Genomic DNA, 20,806 nt, shown 5'->3' with positions numbered 1-20,806 from the left:
TTTGACATACATGGATTTTACAGACAATGATTCCAACACACACGCCTTCTTGTGGCCAACTTACAAGAAAATGATGTTCTGCTTATGCATATTTCGGTTTTCTAGTTATGATCTAACTAAAACAAGACTATATGCTCAAGGATTCAGCCATGCTTGATTGCAATAAGTAACTTGAGTGTTTGATAATAGTGATAGCAGTGGTTACACATCTAGTTTCTTTTCTATGAGTTGGTGCAATTCATTCTAATTTGGAGTGATTTCTTTCACGCGTGTGTAGGGTTCCTTCATCGTGGATTTCTTCTCCGAGTGGTTCTCTGCTTCCATGGTCAAGGGCGGCTTTCAGTAGGTATTATTTTCCTTTTTTCTGGACCCCATTGAATGCAAATGTTGGGGCTAAATTTTTCTAATTACCTAAAGAGCCCGTTTGGGTACAGAGAAAAATTGTGCTGTGATATTTCGGATCTATAATCAAATTATGAACTGGTTTTTACCCCAAGGATGTCAAATATGCTCAGAATGGTAGATCTGATGGCTGATTCTCGGTGCATTTCCAGTGATGTCTTTTTGTTCTTTTTTGGTCAGGGACATACATGGCTCCCCTTACAGTAATCTTTTCCCGTATTACTTTGAAGGTATACAGGTTCTCCATATAATCGGTTGATTGCAAACCAAAGGCACTGAAAACATATTTCTGTGTTTGTGTTAGCTGGTATCCAGGTACATTTTCTTGTTTTGCTATACGGTGAATTTAGTTGTCAGCTCTCTGTTAATTCTTGGTTATGATATTGCATAGAATAAATAAATACATTTCACCTAAGAACACACGAGAAGAATATATGGCATAAGTAAATATGAATGCAAAAAGAAAGTTCTAGAAAAAATGGCTTTATTTTACGAGATATCTGATCTTGATGGGAACAGGAAGCCTTAAACTTTGCTGTAGCCCGCTGATATAGAGTACTGCAGTGCAGAGGATGTTTAACAACAATTATGAACATGAACATCACTGCTGTATAACTATCAGTATGTAGTTTTTTCTTTGCATCCGTAGATATCCACATAAAATTTCTGCACCATTATGTTTATTCTTAAACGAAGCTTCCTTGGAGCCCACACAATGTGGGAGCTTGGTGCCCTGGACTGCAGTTTTTATGTTTGTTCTTAAATAAGTTACCTTACAGTTTTCAGGTGAGATGCTGCAGAAATGAACCGACAAAGGAAGATTGATCTGGAGGAGTGGGGATTGCGGCTGCTCCATCAAGCATCTGTGTCACCTTCCTCATTGTAGGTCGTATAGCAGGGTCTTCCTGGAGACACCATAACGCAACTTCCACAAACCGTTCCACATTCTTCAGGTCCATAGCAGCTTCATCATCACCCTCAACCATGAGATCCACCCTGCCACACCTGTAGCTGTCCGTTGCCCAGTAAGTCAGTATCTTTTTATCCTCCTCTGCAACATCTGACTCGACATTCCTACGACAACAAATGAGCTCCAACAGGATTACCCCGAAGCTGTAAACATCTACCTTGGCTGTGATACCTGCGCTCTTGAACCACTCTGGAGCAACGTATCCTCTGGTTCCTCGAATACCTGTGTTTGTGTGCGACTGCTTTGTGCGCAGCATTTTGGCCAAACCGAAGTCCGATATCTTTGCGGAGAAGTTCTCATCCAGAAGTATGTTTTGTGGCTTGATGTCGCAGTGGATGATTTGTGTGCTGCATTCTTCGTGTAAGTATAGCAGCCCCCTTGCCACCCCAAGAGCAAGCTGAGCTCGAAGGTTCCACTGCAGCCTGATGCCACCAAACAGGAACCTGTCGAGCGATCCGTTGGCCATAAACTCGTACACCAGTAATCTTTCTTTTCCTTCAGTGCAGAATCCTAACAGCCTGACCAGGTTCTTGTGGTTTGTCTGTCCAATGGCTTGGACTTCGATGGTGAACTCCTTCTCTGTTTCCCGCTCAAGCTTGTCGATTTTCTTGACTGCAACGCAGGTCTGATGCTCATCTTGTAGTTGGCCCATGTACACAATACCAGAGGCACCAGAACCAAGCACCATCTGGAACCCATCGGTTGCCATCTCCAGCTCCTCATAAGTGAAGACCTTTATTGGCAGTCCTAGGTTGCTTGATGGCTCCACAGATGGGTATTTCTTTGTGGTGTTTGTAAAGTGGACTGGATTGAGAAAGAGTGCAAATATTAAAAGAAGGTTGATCAAGATAGAGATTCCGAGAAACAATGAACTTCCCAGGATCCAGGACCTCTTGTCATTCTTCCACTTGCTGGACGCAGTCACAGAAGGCTTGGAACTGGAAGTGTTCTTTGGTACCTTTAGGAGGAGATTCCTTTGCACATCATTATTCATCTTACCATTCGATAAGGGTAACTTCTTCTTCCAACATGTAGACGAATTTTGGTGGAAAACAGTTATGGCACAGAAACAATCAATCAGGCAGAGCCTCCGGCACTCGCTCTCGGATATGGGGCTGTATTGCTCGTAGTCAGCAAGTGGCCAATCTGCATAATCTGTTGATATCAAGTCAAACTCGTTCATAGCAGATTCTTCATCCATGTCACAGCTATGTGTCTGGAAGTCAGGTTTACAACCTTTATACTTCCTATTGCTATCTAAAAACGAGTAATGCGGTGGGCATGAGCAGGTTGTCTGACTTATTGTGCCATCAAATCTGCAGTAACTATTGAACCCACACACGCCACTGCCGACAGATACCATGATCTTACAAATATCTCTGGGCTGGAAGTCAAGAACCGTCCATCCTGACGCTGAAGACCATTCGCTACTGATCTTCAGGTACGAGTATTGCCGGAACACACCGTCAGAATCAAGTGTGGCGCGATAGTAAGAGCTCGCCAAGGAGTCAATCATTCCATATGTTACATTAGCTTGTGTGCCATTATCAAAGTCAGCATATACCGTCCCTGTGGCATCAAACACCAGCCTTTTTGTCTCCCCCTTCATGTACCAGGAGCAGCCATCATGGTTGCTGGATGGCAATGCAACAAGGCAGTATAAAATACCATCAGTTGTTATATTGACGAGGAACCTGCCGCCGGAATAATCTGTAGGAATGATCCGGCTGCGGAGTGTCATCCCTGGTGTGAGCACTTGTGTGGGCAGGATAGTGTCTGCCGGGCTGTCGAAAGTGCCCCACATGGTAGAACCATCTGCAGCAGCCAGCACAAAGTTTCCTGTGTCGAGCATGCGGGCGTAGGCTGCACCAGCAACTTTGGGACTCCATACCTGTGCCCCAGTGGGATCTTGAAGCGAGAGCACGCCGTTGCCGGAGAGCTGGAGGCGTGAACCGGATGCAACTTGCACCGGCCCTGCTTCTGAGTCGTTGCTGGTCTTGGCATACCAAGCAACCGTTTTGTCGCCGATCTTGTCGAACCAGACGGCGAGGAGGAAGAAGGACGAGTTGCCATCGATTTGCCGGAAGCCGAATGCGAAGTCGCCGGATGGGGAGAGCCATGAGCTGCTAGGCCCTTCTGGTGTTAACGAGGAGCCTAAGTTGATTCTCTGTTGAGCTTGCACGGATGATGAGGATTGCAGCAGGAGGAGGAAGACGAGCAAGGGTAGGAGGGGAGATGCCATCATGGTTTTCTGATCTGCCTATCGTCCCCAATTTCAGATGGTGGTAGACTTGGGTGCATATCCTTGCTTGTAAGTCCTCATCTGTGCGGGATTTCAGTTTTTAGTCAACGGAAAGTTTGCATTGACTGGAAAAAGCAGACTTTATTAATGGTTGCAGTGACTATTATGCCTCTGTTTATGTTTGATTTCTTTTCCAGAAGGAATAGCTATGGTTCCCACTACTGACGAACAGTCAGCTTGGACCGTTGAATTGAAAAAGTATACGCATAGTTTAGAGGTGAAGAAAGTCATGCTAGTTACTGAAATTTGTTTAATGTATAGGCACCCTTTGGACTTTTTGTACAGCACATCACCCAATTATCAAGCCTTGCCCAAGAGTGGATTTTTTCTCTCTTGCCCGGATGGAAAATAAAAAGGCATTTCAAATATGATAATCTGTTGTCTCTATAAGCATCTGCACTAATCTTTTTCCTTTTATTAAATGTTATCTTAAATATTGAGGTAATCTCATTAACTGTTTTTAACTACTGGTATTTTCATTGTTCCTGGCGAGCCAAACAGTTGAAAGCAACTTAATACCAACTACAAAGACCTGGGTGGCAGAGTCAACACGTTGTGCAATCAACCTATCGCACCAGGTGAGGTATATATGATAATGGTTTAGAGTGGTGCCAGCCACATGTTCGTCTAATTACAGCATTCATTATATATTCTTTATTTCCTAAAAGTATTTTCTCAGCACGTGTTTTAGAATTTTTGTTATAACCGAGTTTCAATCAGCGGATATTCTATAATAAGTTTTTTTCTCTATTCTCTCTCCTTAATTTAGCATAAATCTAGTAAGACAAGTTATTTAGTCTGTTTACATCATTTTATTATACTTACTCTAATGATTCTAGAATTTTTGTCCACTTGGTGATGGAAATGAAAACAGAAAACTGGAGGTACATGCAAAGCCGGCCGGACAACCCAACAGCCGGCAAACAGACGAGAATGCTCACGGCAAGGTAATGTGCAATACTACAAGCGAAGATTTTGGATCGGATATTCCTCTAGATATTTGTGTAAAAAGTTAAGAATACTACTGTTTTTTTTAATGAATTGAAGATATACTATTGTAATCGAATGGGAAAACATATCATGTAAATTGTGACTCTTGAGGGAAGGACCGCTCACAACAGACAAAGTATATATGTTATCAAGGAGAAACTGATACAAAACAATATATTACCTCATGCGTCCAAAGTTTGAATCTGTCTTGTGTTACCATCCAACACAAAAACTAGACACCAATAAAGAGAAAATATATCACAAAGCTATGTATCACAATTAAGCCTAGGCAAGAAAACTGGAAACGGAAACACCAAATTTTCAGTTTATTCTATGTTTATATCCTCTGATTAACCGAAAAAAAACTTTATTGAACCTAGTAAATTTAGACCACTAAGCCTACTAAATGCTCTCCCATCTACACTAATTTATCAGAAAATTATTTAATTACTCACTCTAGCTCCAATAATACTTCTCACACTCTAAAATGTACCAAACTTCCTACAAAAAATAGAACACGCAAGGAAGATGAGAAATCGCCATGCTCCTTTTTTGCGCTATTTTTTTTTGAATCTAGACAATACTTTTTGCAAAATAAGACAAAACAATATTTCAAAAAGAAGAGATAAATGTTGTGGTATTAACTGTGAACCAAGGGGAGATGAATCAGCAGAGGGAAGGAGGCGGCGACAGCGACTCGCGATGAAGGAGGCCATCAGTGCAGTCTGAGTATGCGGGCGACTGCCTTTGGCTGGTTTTCAATAAAACAGTAGGTAGAGGTCGTGGGGAGGGGGGAGCGGATGGGACGTGAGGCTGACACAAAACGGTGGCCGACAATTCGTCTTTTAAAGGAGTAGAGATTTCAAGTTCAAATTCATCATATTTCAAGGGATACAAAAAATAAAAGGTTTAGTTGTTTGCACTCTACCACTATTCATCTATAATTTTCTTTTTTTTGTATCTCTTAAAATATGAGAATTTGAACTTGAAATTTTATAGCATAGTGGAGTAGGTAATGTAGTATATTCATAATGTTTTTGAGAATTTTTTTGTGATTTTTCTTAATTGGTTTGCACGGATTTGCACGAAAACCCTGGTTTGCATTTGATATTTTCTCGTGGTATTAACTGTGAACTGTGGGGAGATGAATGTGCTGAGGGAACACGGGTTTCCTTTGGAACAAGTTCATTAAACGATAACCTCCGTTCATAAATGTAAATATTTGTAGTTTTCTACCAAAATTATGTAAGCTTAAATGAATTTGAATGTGCATTTCTCCATATTCATTGAACATACTTTGAATCTGATCACTCAAATATAAACAAACAACCTTGTGTTTCTTGAGCAAAGAGGTATATTGTCTTTGTTCTTAAATTAATACTATTTGATTTTATATTAATGTAACTACTTATATTATTAAAAATTACAAAATTATAGAAATTTAAGTTTCTGCTTAAAAAGCCTATGTGATGCAAAAACAACATTGCTAAAAATAATAATTATGAAAGTTATCTTAATTAAAATGAATGGGGTGGAAGCATAATTGATTGGAAATTATGAGCCAAAGTATAACCTCTACATTTTTTATTATTAAAATTTTATTTTGCACATCAATTTTGACCACTTCTCATCAATTTAGACATAAAGATAATTCATCAAGATTTATTTAAAATTTCAAAAAAAACAATAACATGATTTTATGGTGTTGAAACTGGTTTGTCTATTTTGTATTATATATGTTGCCATGTCATCTAAAAGTTTGATATAGCATACTAATTAATGTGATAAAATGTCACATAAAACTTTCAACATAAATGGCATAGTTAAATGTCGTGCCTTCGTATGAATAGACGATGCTCAGTATTTATACGCATATCTTGTTAGAGTACATTGCATCTTAGTACATATGTTAAGTTTCACATATTATGCATTTAGTCATATTACATGTTACTACATCTGTTTCAAAATATTTGTTACCGGTTAGTTCATATGAACTAACCGATGTTAAGTATTACGAAATAGAGGTAGCATTCGGCAAAAATCTCTATGTTGTGTGTTATTTTTCGCCGTGTGTAGCACTCGGCAAAGAATTGTTTTGCCGAGTGCCCGTGTTTTTTCACTCGATGAAACGTTAGGCACTCGGTATAGACCCTGTTCCGGTAATGTTAAGTTGTGACAACAGTGTGCCCATCACGCGAGAGATGGCCACAACACTACTAATGTATAAGAGAAGGACACTGCCACTTGAATCGTATTCCAAAATTTAGGCGCAAACTAACCATCGAAGAACAAATAATATACTTGATTGTCCCATCTTTGTTAATGGACTAATATCAGATGGAAACTCAAGAAGGCATGAATTTATGCTACTTACAAGTTACAGCACACATGGTATATAGTGCCCAGTAGTTTTCTTACTACTACTTTATTTAGTTTCTATCAGATTAATTTGGCAAGGATTCACTGAAATTGAGGAAAAAAATATTTGTTCATTTATTCTTTATATTCCTTGATCAGTTGAATTAATGACTACATTTTTCATGTATGCCAAATTTTCGTATACTGTGGGCGGGCATGTTGTAAGTATACATCTGGTATTGGACCATTTACAGCTTTGGAAAAATATCTCTTTTGGATGTATGTATTTACAAAAGGTAACGTAATGTAAAGATACTGCTAAACTATTCAGTCTACCCCCAACACTGTAATCTAATCTATCCCCATTGTTGTCCTCCATTTCACCATGGACATCAACCAAGACACCTGCTTGAAACCCTTTGCTCCTTTACCTTACCATGCTTATCTGATCATGGAGGATGATGATGGTACACCAAAGAGGAGAAGATCTGAAGGCCATGTTGATCTCTCTTCCAAGAACATGAGATCGCAGCAGGAAGCAAACAAGTGCTTTGTTGAGGAAGAAGAAGAAGAAGAAGAGAGCTCAAGAAATGAAATCTGCCGGGTAGATCTACATCTACCGCAGGAAGGTAAAGTTCTCATCAAACCCCAGCTTGCAGACACAATAGAACATCCTGCAGTGCACATGGAGCAAGAAGAAGGTGATGATTTCGGAGAAGACGACGACGACGTGGATCTGATCAGCGACCTCCCCGACGACGCCCTCGCCACCGTCATCACGAAGCTCGATACCAAGTCCGGCGCCCGCACGCAACTCCTATCCCGAAGGTGGAGACCGCTGTGGCGGTCTTCCCCCCTCAACCTCCAAGTCGACCGTCACCTGGCACCCCAGGAATCCAAGCGCGTCAAGATCTTCGACGAGATCCTCTCCGCTCACACGGGCCCGTGCCGGCGCCTCCGCCTCCACGACGCCAACAACCTGCGCAGGTCCGGCACCTGGTTCCGGTCTATCGCTCTGCACCAGCTCCAAGAGCTCGACATCTGCTGCAAGATGTTGAAGTCAAAGGCGCTCTCGTCGCGCAATGCGAACCTCGCCGGAGATCCCGATCTCAACGACGAACAGACTCAATGCACACGACGCGAGCTGGTTTTTCGGTGGTCCAACGTACCACCTTGTTTTTGGTATTTTTCGTTTTATATAGACCCAACAGACTCGGCCTTGCGGCCACCACGCCCGGCTCTCCGCCATTGCCGCACACGACGCCATGCATGCGCATGACGCGCGCATCCCGTGCGGTCTCCCGGGCGTGCGATCACCCCACACGCGCGCCATGCAGGTTGATCAGGTGTGCGGCTCAGGACAAGTCCCTGGCTCGCCACCGACCCCTTATTTGCTAAACCCAAGAGCAAACTAAACAACGTGATCAAGACAAGCTAAAGTATCTAACAAGACCACCATGTTAGTAATGAAATCGTAACTCTCATGAGAGAGGATCACACTCGGAGAAGGTTGGGGCAATTTTCTGGTTTTTTACTTCACTCAAATGCGATACTACAAAGGGTAGAGGAGCTACATATTTATAGCCTAAACTACAGCTAAGAATATGCTACCTAAGATGCTAGATGCTAGTCTAAAAGTAGTCCAACCTGCTGTTACATAGGGGACCAAAGGACAGTCCAAGATGCTGCGGTCCTGAAGATGCTGCGGTCCTGGTAAGGACAGTCAAGATGCTGCGGTCCTGAAGATGCTGCGGTCCTGGTAAGGACAGTCAAGATGCTGCGATCCTGAAGATGCTGCGGTCCTGGTAAGGACAATCAAGATGCTGTGGTCCTGAAGATGTTGCGGTCCTGGTAAGGACAGTCAAGATGCTGCGGTCCTGTGATCCACATGCTGGCAGCACATAACTTATTCCCCTTCATTCTCCCCCTAAGTCTTGTGCGTTCGAGGGTCGAGGATACGGTAGGCCTTCGAGCCCTCCGCATAACCAATGAACACTCCCGGAGTGCTCCTGTCATCGAGCTTGCTGACATGGCCAAGCTCCTTCGTGAACGCGAGGCAACCGAAGACTCGTAGATGAGAGACCTCCGGCTTGCGCCCATGCCAAGCCTCATACGGTGTCATCCCGTTGAGGGCCTTGGTGGGCGAGCGGTTGAGGATGTAGACAGCCGTCATCACGGCCTCTCCCCAGAAGATAGCCGGCATCCCCCTCTGCTTGAGGAGAGCCCGAGCCATCCCCACAACCGTCTGGTTGCGCCGCTCGACGACGTTCTGCTGCGGGCTGTACGGCGCGGAGTAGTGGCGCTGAATGCCCTCATCCGCGCAGTATGACGCGAACTCAGCCGCCGTGAACTCGCCGCCATTGTCAGTGCGCAGCACGCGCAACTTGTGGCCGCACTCCGCCTCTGCAGCTACCTGCGTGCGTCTGATGGCGTCTGCTACTTCCCCCTTGCTACCGAGGACCATCACCCACATGTAGCGGGAGAGGTCATCGACGAGCAGCAAGAAGTAACGTCGTCCTCCAGGTGTAGCCAGTGTCACCGGACCACACAAGTCCCCGTGCAGGAGCTCGAGCCGCTCCTTGGCTCGGTAGCTCGACTGCTTGGGAAATGGAAGCCGCCTCTGCTTCGTCATCACGCAGACGTCGCAGAATTGCTCCATATGGTCAAGGCATGGCAGGCCTCGAACCATCTCCCTGGCACGGAGCTGCTTCAACGCCTCAAAGTGAAGATGCCCGAAGCGCTCATGCCACTGCCACGCCTCATCATCCCGACGAGCAGCGAGACAGAGGGGTTGGGCCACCTGCACGTTGAGGACGTAGAGTCGATTGGGGCCTCTAGTTACCTTGGCAATGAGGCGACCTTGGTGATCCCAAATCCTCATAACTCCGTCCTTGATCTCCACGCGGGAACCGCTCTCATCCAGCTGTCCCAAGCTGATAATGGAGTTCCGCAACGCGGGGATGTAGTAGACTCCAGTGAGCAGTCGGTGCTCACCGGACTTAGCGGCAAAGATGAATGAGCCGACGCCCTTGATCTCGACTCCGGAGGCGTCCCCAAACTTGACGGAGCCCCGAACCTCGGTGTCAAGCTCGGTGAAGAACTCCCGTCGACCGGTCATGTGATGGGTGACACCAGTGTCAAGGCACCGCCCGTCAATCTTCTTGTCGTTGGAGCCATCGCCGAGGAAAGCATGTGCTCTCGACTCATCGATGTGGAGAAGAGCCGCTGCGACTGATGCCGCTGGAGGTAGCTCGAGACTCACATGCGCCAGGAGCAGAGCTGGCTCGTCTTCTTCCACCTGCGCAACATTAGCCTGGCCACGACGTGGTTGCCGACACTCCTTGGCCCAATGCCCATGCTTCCCACAGTTGTGGCAAGCGCCGTCTCGTGCTGCCTTTGGGTTGCTAGCGGCGCCGCCCTGGGCACCACTCTTCGCCCCAGTCTGGGCACCACTCTTCGCCCCAGTCTGGGCACCACCCTTCGTCTTGCCACGCTTGCCACGCTTGCGGCCGCTTGAGGAAGAGGACTCCCCCTTCTTCCCAGCACCCTGGCTGGCCTCCCATTGCTCGCAAGTGAGAAGCAGCTTGCCGCCGATGGAGACGGGCCCGGAGAGAGATGCAGGTTCATCGCCGTCGACAACCTTGAGGCGTCCCAACGCTTCCTCAAGCGTCATCGTGCATAGGTCCAGCAAAGACTCGACGGAGCGAGCAATCTGCTTGTACTTCTCGGGGACGCAGCGAAAGAGCTTCTCAACCGCTCTCTCCTCGGTGTAGGTGTCATCACCGAACTGCACCATCTTCTGCAGCAAAGTGTCGAGACGAATGGCAAAGTCATCAATATCCTCACCTGGCTTGAAGGCCAGGTTCTCCCACTCCTTGCGAAGTGCCTGCAATGTGGTCTTGCGGGCACGGTCGTTGCCGATACGTGCTGCAGCAATGGCATCCCACGCCTCCTTGGCAGTCCGCTTCTTGGAGAGCGTGAACTGCATCTCAGGTGGGACTGCAGCAATGAGAGCATCGAGCGCCCGTCGATCCTCATGATAGCCGATGTCACCGTACCGAACGGCCTCCCACATGTGTCGCACCTGAAGTCGCACCTGCATCACCGAGGCCCACTCGATGTAGTTGGTCTTGATGAGGGTAGGCCACCCGCTGCCGGGACCGACATCCCTGACAATGGCCTGGAGTCCGTGGAGGTCACGGTACCGGTCCGGGGAGGGAGAGTCGCGCCGTCTGTAACGACCGCGATCTCTGTGGACCCTGTCATCGCCATCCTCGAAGCGGCTGCGCCGGTCTGGGCTCCCACCACCCCGTCCATGGGAGTGCGCATCCGCCCACCGCGCCGCCCGCTCTCGAGTTGCCTCCCGCAACTGCCGAAGCTCTATGTCAGTGCCACCGTCGATCGAGGCAGAGCTGCTACGCAGAGCCTCAAGCTCCGCCACCGTCGCCCGTGCTGCATCAGCTGCTGCTGCTGCTTCAGCTTCCGCCCTGGCTGCTGCCAGTTCCGCCGTCGCCAACCTTGCCGCCCTTGCCGCCGCCGCTGCAGTCTCTGCTGCTGCTCGCTCTCGCTCCTCTGCCGCGGCGACCTCGGCCTCCTGCCGGCGCCGCGCACTCGAGGCGACCGAGCGCTGAGAGAGATCGTCGGCCATGGCGTGCTAGTGGGGGGCTGCTACGTGGGGAAGAGGCTGCCTCAGACGAGCTGCTACTTGCCTGAGTGGGGGAGGTGGAATGGACAGAAACAACTGGTGCAACTGCTACTGGCTCAGGAGAGGCGTGGGAGGGAGATGAGCAGGAGATGGTTAGGTTGCAGGACAACCTGGCTCTGATACCACTTGTTAGTAATGAAATCGTAACTCTCATGAGAGAGGATCACACTCGGAGAAGGTTGGGGTAATTTTCTGGTTTTTTACTTCACTCAAATGCGATACTACAAAGGGTAGAGAAACTACATATTTATAGTCTGAATTACAGCTAAGAATATAGTACCTAAGATGCTAGATGCTAGTCTAAAAGCAGTCTAACCTGCTGTTACATAGAGGACCAAAGGACAGTCTAAGATGCTGCGGTCCTGAAGATGCTGCAGTCCTGATAAGGACAGTCAAGATACTGCGGTCCTGAAGATGCTACAGTCCTGGTAAGGACAGTCAAGATGCTACGGTCCTGAAGATGCTGCGGTCTGGTAAGGATAGTCAAGATGCTGCGGTTCTGAAGATGCTGCGGTCCTGATAAGAACAGTCAAGATACTGCGGTCCTGTGATCCACATGTTGACAGCACATGACTTATTCCCCTTCACACCACCACTACTACTGCTGCAGAATCATCGGCGTCGTCGGAGAAGAAGAAGAGCAGTCGTCCCCTTCTCCTTCCTCCATCTGCATTGCTCCGATGCTCGCCGACACTCACTGTACTGAGCTTAGGAAACTGCAAGTTCCCTTGTTCCTCCTCCGACGAGAATGCCGCCGTCCTCCATTTCTTCTTCCCGAAACTCAAGCAACTCACTCTGCACGGTGTCGCGATCTCCGAGAACGCGTTCCACGGCGTGATCGCCGGCTGCCCGGCGCTGGAGAGCCTACTGATTCTGGACTGCATTGGGCTTCGTCGAGTCAGCATCCGGTCACGCTCTCTTCGTAGCATCGGCGTTCGTGCGAGCTTCTGTACGGTGATCCCGGAAGACATGATGATCCGGGAGCTGGTCGTCGTGGATGCGCCGTGTCTTCAGAGGTTGCTTACATTTCCACCACATGGGCCAACTAGTATCAAGGTGGTTACGTCTTGTGGTGGTGGTGCACTTCTTCCCAAACTGGAGGTCTTGGGATACGTCTCCAATACCATTGCAAGATTTGAGATCGGGAGCATGGTACTTATCAAGGTCTCTCTCCGTCTCTCGTACTAATTGCCATATTACAACTGATTAATTAGTTTACAGATTAATTAATACATATATATTTGAGTTTCTCACATTTTGTGCTCTTCTTCTCCAGGAAATGACCCCTGCGGTTCTGAATGCACCGGTATGCACAGTGAGGGTGTTGGTTGTCATGTCAACTGGTCCTAACCTTGGTGCCATTCTGAATTTGCTCAATTGCTTTCCCTGCCTGGAGACACTCTATGTCATGGTGATTAACTATTTCTTTATGTAAAATGTATCATATATTTGCATCAGAATAAATTTCACAAAAATACATGTATTTTGGTCCTACTTTATGTTTCAGTTCCAAAAAACTATATATTTTATATAAAATAGTTCAGAAAAGTAAAAAATTTTACATATAGAATTTCACGAAACTATAGGTTCACAGATAATTTTTTCTAGAAAACTACAAATTTTAGACTAAAATCCAGCTTCACAAAATTGTACAAACATGCAGTTATAAAATCTGTAATTTTGTAAAACTTTAAAGTAGTAGTTTCCTGCAGTACCGGAAACAAAAGCATTGCCAAGTGCCTGGAGATTTGCCGTGTGCAAAAACACAGGCACTTGGCATACTCTAACACACGGTATCATAATACTTTGCCGAGTGCATGTCCTTGTTTCACCGATTGTCTGCGGCACTTGGCGAAGAACCTATATCCGATCGTGCTGATAGTTGTGCCAAAAGAAGTGTATTTTTGTGAAATTTACTCTTTGCATTAAGATTCTTCTAGAATTAATTATCTGATTTATTTTTCTTGTTATCTAGATCTGGGGGCCTCCAGAGATTAACAAAGAGGATGATGCACAAAATGATGACATGTCTGCAGCTGGACGTCCTACTATTCCCTGCCTCGGACACTACCTGACCAAAATCGTAATACGAGGGTACCAAGGCAGCCGTGCACATACTGGTTTCACCAGGTTTTTCGTTGCGAATGCGAGTGTGCTTCGGGTGATGAACATCGCTGTCCCAAGAAAGGTGACCGACAAATGGATGGCTAATCAGCGCAAAGTACTGAGAACTGATTGCAAAGCTTCTGCTGATGCTGAAATTCGTTTCACTTACTACTATTTGAGGACTGAGATGGACTGTGCAAAGCGCACCCATGACCTGTCTGTGACAGATCCTTTTGATTTGTAAAACCATGCATGCATGCATGTGTGGTAGGGATTGATGCTTAATGCATGAGAAACTTCTTCAGAAGATAATCCTTGTTGTTGGTGCAGACATGTGGTTTGTTCCTAGACGTAATGACTTTGTTATTTCAAGTTATCAATTTGCAGAGCTATGAAAGTGGGGGCATATTCTGTGAAATCAATGTATGACAAGCTGCTGCATATAGATGTTTTACCTGCTTCTAGTTTACTTTGGAAAATCAAAATGCCTTTGAAAATAAAGGTATTCTTATGGTACATTCAGAATGGTGTCATTCTCACTAGGGATAACTTACATAAAAGAAACTGGAAGGGTTGTAAATCTTGTGTGTTTTGTGATACTAATGAAACAATCAACCATTTGTTCTTTCAGTGCCCTTTTGCTAAGTTTCTCTGGAGATTGATTGAATTGTGTACAGGGGTAGCAACACCAAGGAATGTTGAACATTGTTTCAGTTCTTGGATTCAATCATTTTCAGTTTCAATTCAAAAGCTTGTCTATGTGCGAGTGGCTGCCCTTCTGTGGGCCATTTGGCTTAGTAGGAATGACCATATTTTCAATCATGCTATAATATCATCACCTATGCAGGTAATTTACAGGACTACCATTCTGATCAGGGCATGGAGTACTTTGCAAAAGGAGGAAGCTCGAGGATGGTTGATAGCAATATGCCGGCAGATGGAGGTCATGACTATGGACATTTCCGCGAAGAATGGATGGCGGTTTACTAATAGGATTGAGTCCTGTTAATATTTGCTTAGTCTGTTTTCTTCAAGAACCGGTTTGTCCCAAGTCAGTGTGTTTTTTGGTAATAGCAGGTTGATTAGAAGTTTAGTCGTCAGGCTGCTTTGTATCTTCCGGTTGTTTAGTCTTTGTGGAGTGGTTGTTAAAACTTGCTGGATGTTCTAAGGAACAAAGGCTGGGACTCTGTTTCATAGCTTATGAAATAAATCTCCCTTTATCAAAAAAAAATATGGATATTGCAAATTGAAGATTGAAACTACATCATGCATCTCTTGGCATGTATAGTGTGCACTATGCAGTGTATTACTGAATATTACTGAACATTACTGAACATGATTCAGTAATATTACTGAATACTACTGAACGTTACTGAATATTACTGAACATTACTGAACTGAACAGATTCAGTAATATTCAGTAATATTCAGAGATATTGAATAAAATATGTCAAATGGGATCTAGTTTTGTAGATTTAATTGCAACGAATACGATGGTGAAATTGGATTTCAATTTTGACTCTTAATTTAAAAGATATTCATTTTTTAAGAAATACATGCATGGTAGGTGGGAAGTTAGTTAGGTATGGGTCAGCATGCAAGGTGGGTGGGGGCTGGTGCGTGAGTCGGGGTGGTCGCAGCCTGGTCCGAGGTGATGTATCACCATGGGTGACAAATAGATGGACCCTATATATATACACACGATCCTGCTAATCTTCACCTAGGGTGATGGGTGAAATGCTGAACAAAATCATAAAATTGCTGACGAAATCGCAGAATTTTATCAGCAATTCTATGATTTTGTTCAATAATTTTAGATAGATGATGTATCACCCTAGGTGAAGATTAGGAAATAATACTATACATGACCTCAGGTGATGAACCGAATGATCTATCACCTAAGCCAACCGATCCAACCAGCCAGGTCTGACCCAGCCAACCAGATCGAACCCAACCAGTCAGGTTAGACCGCAATTTCCAAATTTTGAAAAAATTAGGTTTCCCTAAATCCCGCGTGGTTCCCAATGCCCACACCCGTGACCGCATCTGCAACCCACCCCGTGACCTCGCCTCCCCGACCCGTGACCGTGCCTCCATCTGGCGACAGCGACGGCTACGCCCTCCTCAAATCGCGACCCCGAGTTCGCGCGACCTTCCTGGAGCCCCCGCGATCGAGCTCGCCTCGTGAGCGCGCCTCCATCCAGAGACGGCCGCCGCCACCGACCATCCTACTGCCCCCGCGACCGCGCATCCCCTCCCCGTGAGCGCGCATCCATCCGGAGATGGCCACGGCGACCCCATCCTCGATGCTCCGCCGCGCGATTCCCAAGTCCGACGCCGCGCGACCTCCCTGGATTTACAGTGACCGCCCCACCGCCCCGTGGTTCCTTACCCGGGAGGCCGGGTCCCCGAGGCCGCGACCTCGCACGGAGGCCCCGACCTCGCCCGGAAGCCCCGATCACCCGCATCCAAGCCGCTGGGTGTCCTCAACTCGCCGTGCGCGGATCCTCGCACGGCCGGTTCCTCGGTTCCCCACGGCTTCGGGATCCTCTTCGTCGAGCCTCCTGCCCTTGGTCCCCGAGCAGCCGCTGCGACCCCAGGATGCGAACCCTCCATTCCCGAGCAGTCGCGGATCCACCCATGTGGCTCCCTCGGCGAGGCGGCGCAGGATCGGTTCGAGCGCAGCAACAAGAACCACCAACAGCAGCACAGTGCGACTCCCCCTCCGGCGGCGGGATTGTGGCTCACTGCGCACGCGCCTCCCTGGCGACCTCGGCTAGGGATGCGACATGGAGGCGATTTTGGGGCGCGGCGGCTCCAAGCGGTGATGCGGCACACAGGTATTCGTTCCTCAGTGCTCTCCTGTACTGGTTGTTCCTCCCTTCAGCAATTCCTAATGGGTTCCGTCCCCCGCGCCTCGCAGATCTTCGAGTACAACGGGTCCACCGTGGTGGCGATGGTGGGGAAGAATGGCTTCGCGATTGCCAGCGACCGGCGCCCGGGCGTGCAGCTGCGGACAGTGGCAACCGACTTTCAGTTGTTTCTTCGCTGGATCCTTGCCAACCATGCCGTGAACTGAGCACCATCGTAATCTACATGGTGCGTGCTGCTTTACCTCTTGGTGTTTCAATTCTGGACATGACTTCCCTACACCTAGATCAGTAACGAACCTTCTCTTGCACAGGTTCTTGGACTTGCCTTTTAACAGATCGCCTACAACTCCTCTAGTAATTTTGGTGAGGCTCAGAACCCCTTCTCCATGCTGGTCGGATGAATTTCTTAGAGGCTATAAACCTTTTTTTGATGAAATGCCTGTTTGATGAAATTTTATTACTCAGCAATTTTGATCTAGTCAAGAATTTTGACATTGCTATGTTTATTTTGTCAGCAATTTTTATATAATATTGTTTATTACTCAGCAATTTGGCTAATACTATGCATCGGGTTTTTCAGCAATTTTGATCTAGTAATGTTTATTGCTCAACAATTCTGATTCTAGTCAGGCATTTTCATATTGCTATTTGTTATTTCCATGCATTTTGTCAGCAATTCTAATCTTGTGTTTTTTATGGTTAATCGCAAGAGACTAATCTTGTGTTGGTTTTTGTTCAGCTATTTTGTTACAGACTGTGTCGTTGCCTGCCTCGAATGCTCTACGGATTCACGCTACCTCGATGTCTCGTGCCTGCAGATTCATATGCCCGACTCTCTGCACAATTGTAGCAATTTCTTAGCAATTAGAACATGTACTCAGCATTTTTGTCAGCAATTACCAAATGTACCCATCAAAATTGTCAGCAATTATCACATATACTCAGCAAATTCTTTTTAATTTCCTTAGCACTTTTCTGATAGAGTATTCAATTTTTCGTATTTCTGTAATTTTTCACTGTTTTGCTAGCAATTCGTGAAATGCTCCGTGCGCACGCTCGTGATTTGTCAGCAATCTTCACGTTGTGCTTGTTCATTCAACTTTTAGTTCAGCAATACCATATTTTGTTATGCGTCAGCAATTCCATAGACACGATATGGAATTATTAGAATTGCCAACAAATAGCCTTTCGAGGATGTGTATATAGGGTCGTGCGAATCATCTATTCATTGGAGATTTTACACTATTTTTTGTTCAGCAATTCCTTGAATTGCTGTACCATCTAATCACCAGTTCGTTCAATAATTTTCGTAAAAAATGAAGATGAGATAAATATATCAAGTGAGATTTAGTTTTGAAGCTCTAATCAAGATGAATATAATGATAAAATTAGTTTTCAATTCGAACTCTTAATTTAGCAGATATTAAATTTTAAAATTTGCTTGTGTTTTGGGCCCATGAAAAAGACAGTTCAGTTGGTGGAAGCGAATATTCATTGGAACATGCTGGTTTGATTCGGCCGCGCATGCAACGAACTGGCTCGACCGCTCGTTCGTTGGCCTGGTCCAGGTGACGAACCACTCACTACTCCATCACTCTAGGTGATGAATAGTATAATATATATACACATTAAACGTCACTTAGGGTGAAGTATCACCCGAACTAGGATGGTTCAACTCAACCAGCTCCCACGCCTGGACTCATGTTCTGATCACACGCTCCCATATATATACCCACATTTCTCTCTCCAAACCTAGATGCAGCACCACCCGCACCGCCGTCGCCCACGCCAACCGCACCACCAGCCCGCGCCACCCGCGCCGCCGGCGACCGCGCCCCGATGTCAGCACGCCTCCGCTCCAACGATGTCGCGCCGTCGCTGAGATCCACGCGCCGCCATCGAGATCCGCAGCCCACGGACAGTTTCCTCGCGCCGCCAACTAGATCTGCTCGTCATGCGTCCAGGTCCATGCGCCGTCGTCTAGATCAGCGTGTCGTCGTCGTCCGGATCTGCGCGCCGCCATCCGGATCCGCGCGCCGCCGTCCAGATCCACGTATCATCCTTCGGATCTACACGCCGCCGTCCAGATCCACGCACCGCGCGACGGATCTCGGGCGCCGCTGACCAGATCTAGGCGCCGCCATCGGATCCTGCCTCTCCAAGCATCATCGCCATGCAGATCCTCGCCGCGCGCGGACCTATTGTTTTTTCGTTTTCGTCATTCAGCAATTTTGTAACGTCGTTCAGTAATATTGTAATGTGATTCAGTAATAATCGTACGTGACTGTGTAATGCTTGAACATGATTCAGTAATATTCGAACGTGATTCAGTAACTCTTGAATGTGATTCAGTAATATTTTGAACGTGATTCAGTAATTTTCTAATTCACGATATGTGAAATTGATTAAGAATTACCGAAAAGTGATTAATAATTACTGAATGTGATTCAGTAATATCCAAAAATGATTCAGTAATATCCGAATGTGATCCAGTAATATCGACCTGATTCAGTAAATTTTGAACGTGATCGACTAATATTTGAACGTAATTCAGTAAATTTTGAACGCGATTCAGTAATATGTTTGAAACGAGATTCAGTAATTTTTGAACGTCATTCAGTAATTTTTGGTCACGATTCAGTAAGTATGAGGGAGGCGGGATGACGTCATCCGAGGTCAGCGGCGCGCGGGATGGGGTGGGGGTGAGCTGGTTCGGGTGAAGCTTCACCCTGGGTGATGTTTAGTAGCGTCATATATATATATATATACATATATATATATATATATATATATTTGCCATTGGTTGTAGAGCACTATTATATTCAGATAATTCACGGACCTGATGTTCTGGATGAAGCTCTTTGTCATTTTGTTATTATCGATCTTGAGACTAGAGTTAACTTTAAATATACTCTCTATATATATTCTTAAAATAATGTTATCGTTGTTTCAGTTTATTTTTTAAACTAGTAAGTGAAAATTATTTTAGAAACGCAATGTATTTTTGCATATAACCTCAACCTCTCTAATGCTTAGGAGTATGTACTACTCCCTCCGTATTTAAATTGTTAACGCTTGCTAGTTCAAAATGAACTAGCAAGCGACAACAATTTAAATACGGAGAGAAGGGAGTAGTACATAAGAACACAGTGCATCTGGTAATAATGCTCACCTCGACGCGTCCCTCGGCGTTCGCAACCTCGAGCCGCCACTGGCCGGCGCCATCGCCGAACGCCGTGCCATTCCCAGCCCACTCATCCCAAGCGTCGACGGCGTCCTCTCCGACACCGTCGAACTCCATGCCAACCACCCGTCTCCCGAACCGGACGCACTCCATCACACCAAAGCGAGTCGCATAGGCGTTGAGGTACTGGTACAGCGTCTGGGAACACCTCGGTGACGTCCTCCGGCCACGGGAAGTCCGAGTACTGGTACAGCGTCTTCGGCGTCTGCAGCACCGTGCAGTCCGGCGTGTGCGCCCACACGCCGCCGAGCACGGTGTCGGCTTCGAATACCACGGGGTGGAATCCCCGGTCTAGGAGGTGCTTGCATGCGGCCAGGCCGCTCACGCCGGTGCCCACGATCACCACCTTCTTCTTGCTCCTCTGCTCCGCCATGGCTGGCCAGCTTGCTGGCTGCAAGTTTCTTGATGAGTGGCTTGGGAGACCATCAAGGGAGACAGTGTGTGGTATTTATACTGAAGTCTAAGCAGCCTTTGGCAGAGAGCGAGAGAGAGCTTGGGTTAGTGTTTATGTGGAGATCAGGTTGATTAGTGCTTTGATTAGCACGTAGCATTTGTCTGTTGGCAATGATTAATGTGTTAATTAGTGCTTTGATAGAAAGGAACATAAGTTGTAGATCAACGACTCAAATAAATTTCTGAAGGGAAACCACAGATTCATTTCAAACAACAGAACAAAAACTCACTTAATTAAGAAGCTTAGCAGCCTGGAATCATGTACTGACACAGATCCAAGCGCTGTGATTTTATTGGCCAAACGAGCGGATAAAAAAAAAAACCTCGGATCTTTCATATAAACACTAATATTTTATCCATAGCAGCCATACTTTATCATAGGACCTGCAACCACTACCGGACA

The 20,806-nt window shown here is 46.2% G+C and overlaps 2 protein-coding genes across 2 annotated transcripts; both read right to left on the bottom strand.

The window, feature by feature from the left end:
* Positions 1-844: 844 nt before the first annotated feature.
* LOC112873862 (G-type lectin S-receptor-like serine/threonine-protein kinase LECRK4) lies at positions 845-3,732 on the bottom strand. Its single transcript, XM_025936941.1, has one exon. It carries the CDS (start codon positions 3,615-3,617, stop codon positions 1,185-1,187), a length of 2,433 nt encoding a protein of 810 aa, XP_025792726.1. The 5' UTR covers positions 3,618-3,732; the 3' UTR covers positions 845-1,184.
* Positions 3,733-17,494: 13,762 nt separating this feature from the next.
* LOC112873221 (putative flavin-containing monooxygenase 2) lies at positions 17,495-20,323 on the bottom strand. The gene is given in 3 exon segments (XM_025936233.1): positions 17,495-17,542; positions 19,879-20,086; positions 20,088-20,323. Coding segments are annotated over 3 exon segments (492 nt in total).
* Positions 20,324-20,806: the final 483 nt, after the last annotated feature.

The sequence above is a fragment of the Panicum hallii genome, chromosome 9, assembly GCF_002211085.1.
Source record: "Panicum hallii strain FIL2 chromosome 9, PHallii_v3.1, whole genome shotgun sequence".
NCBI classification, from domain to species: domain Eukaryota; kingdom Viridiplantae; phylum Streptophyta; class Magnoliopsida; order Poales; family Poaceae; genus Panicum; species Panicum hallii.
Note: the sequence above shows the minus strand (reverse complement) of the source record. Positions and strands in the feature narration are given on the sequence as shown.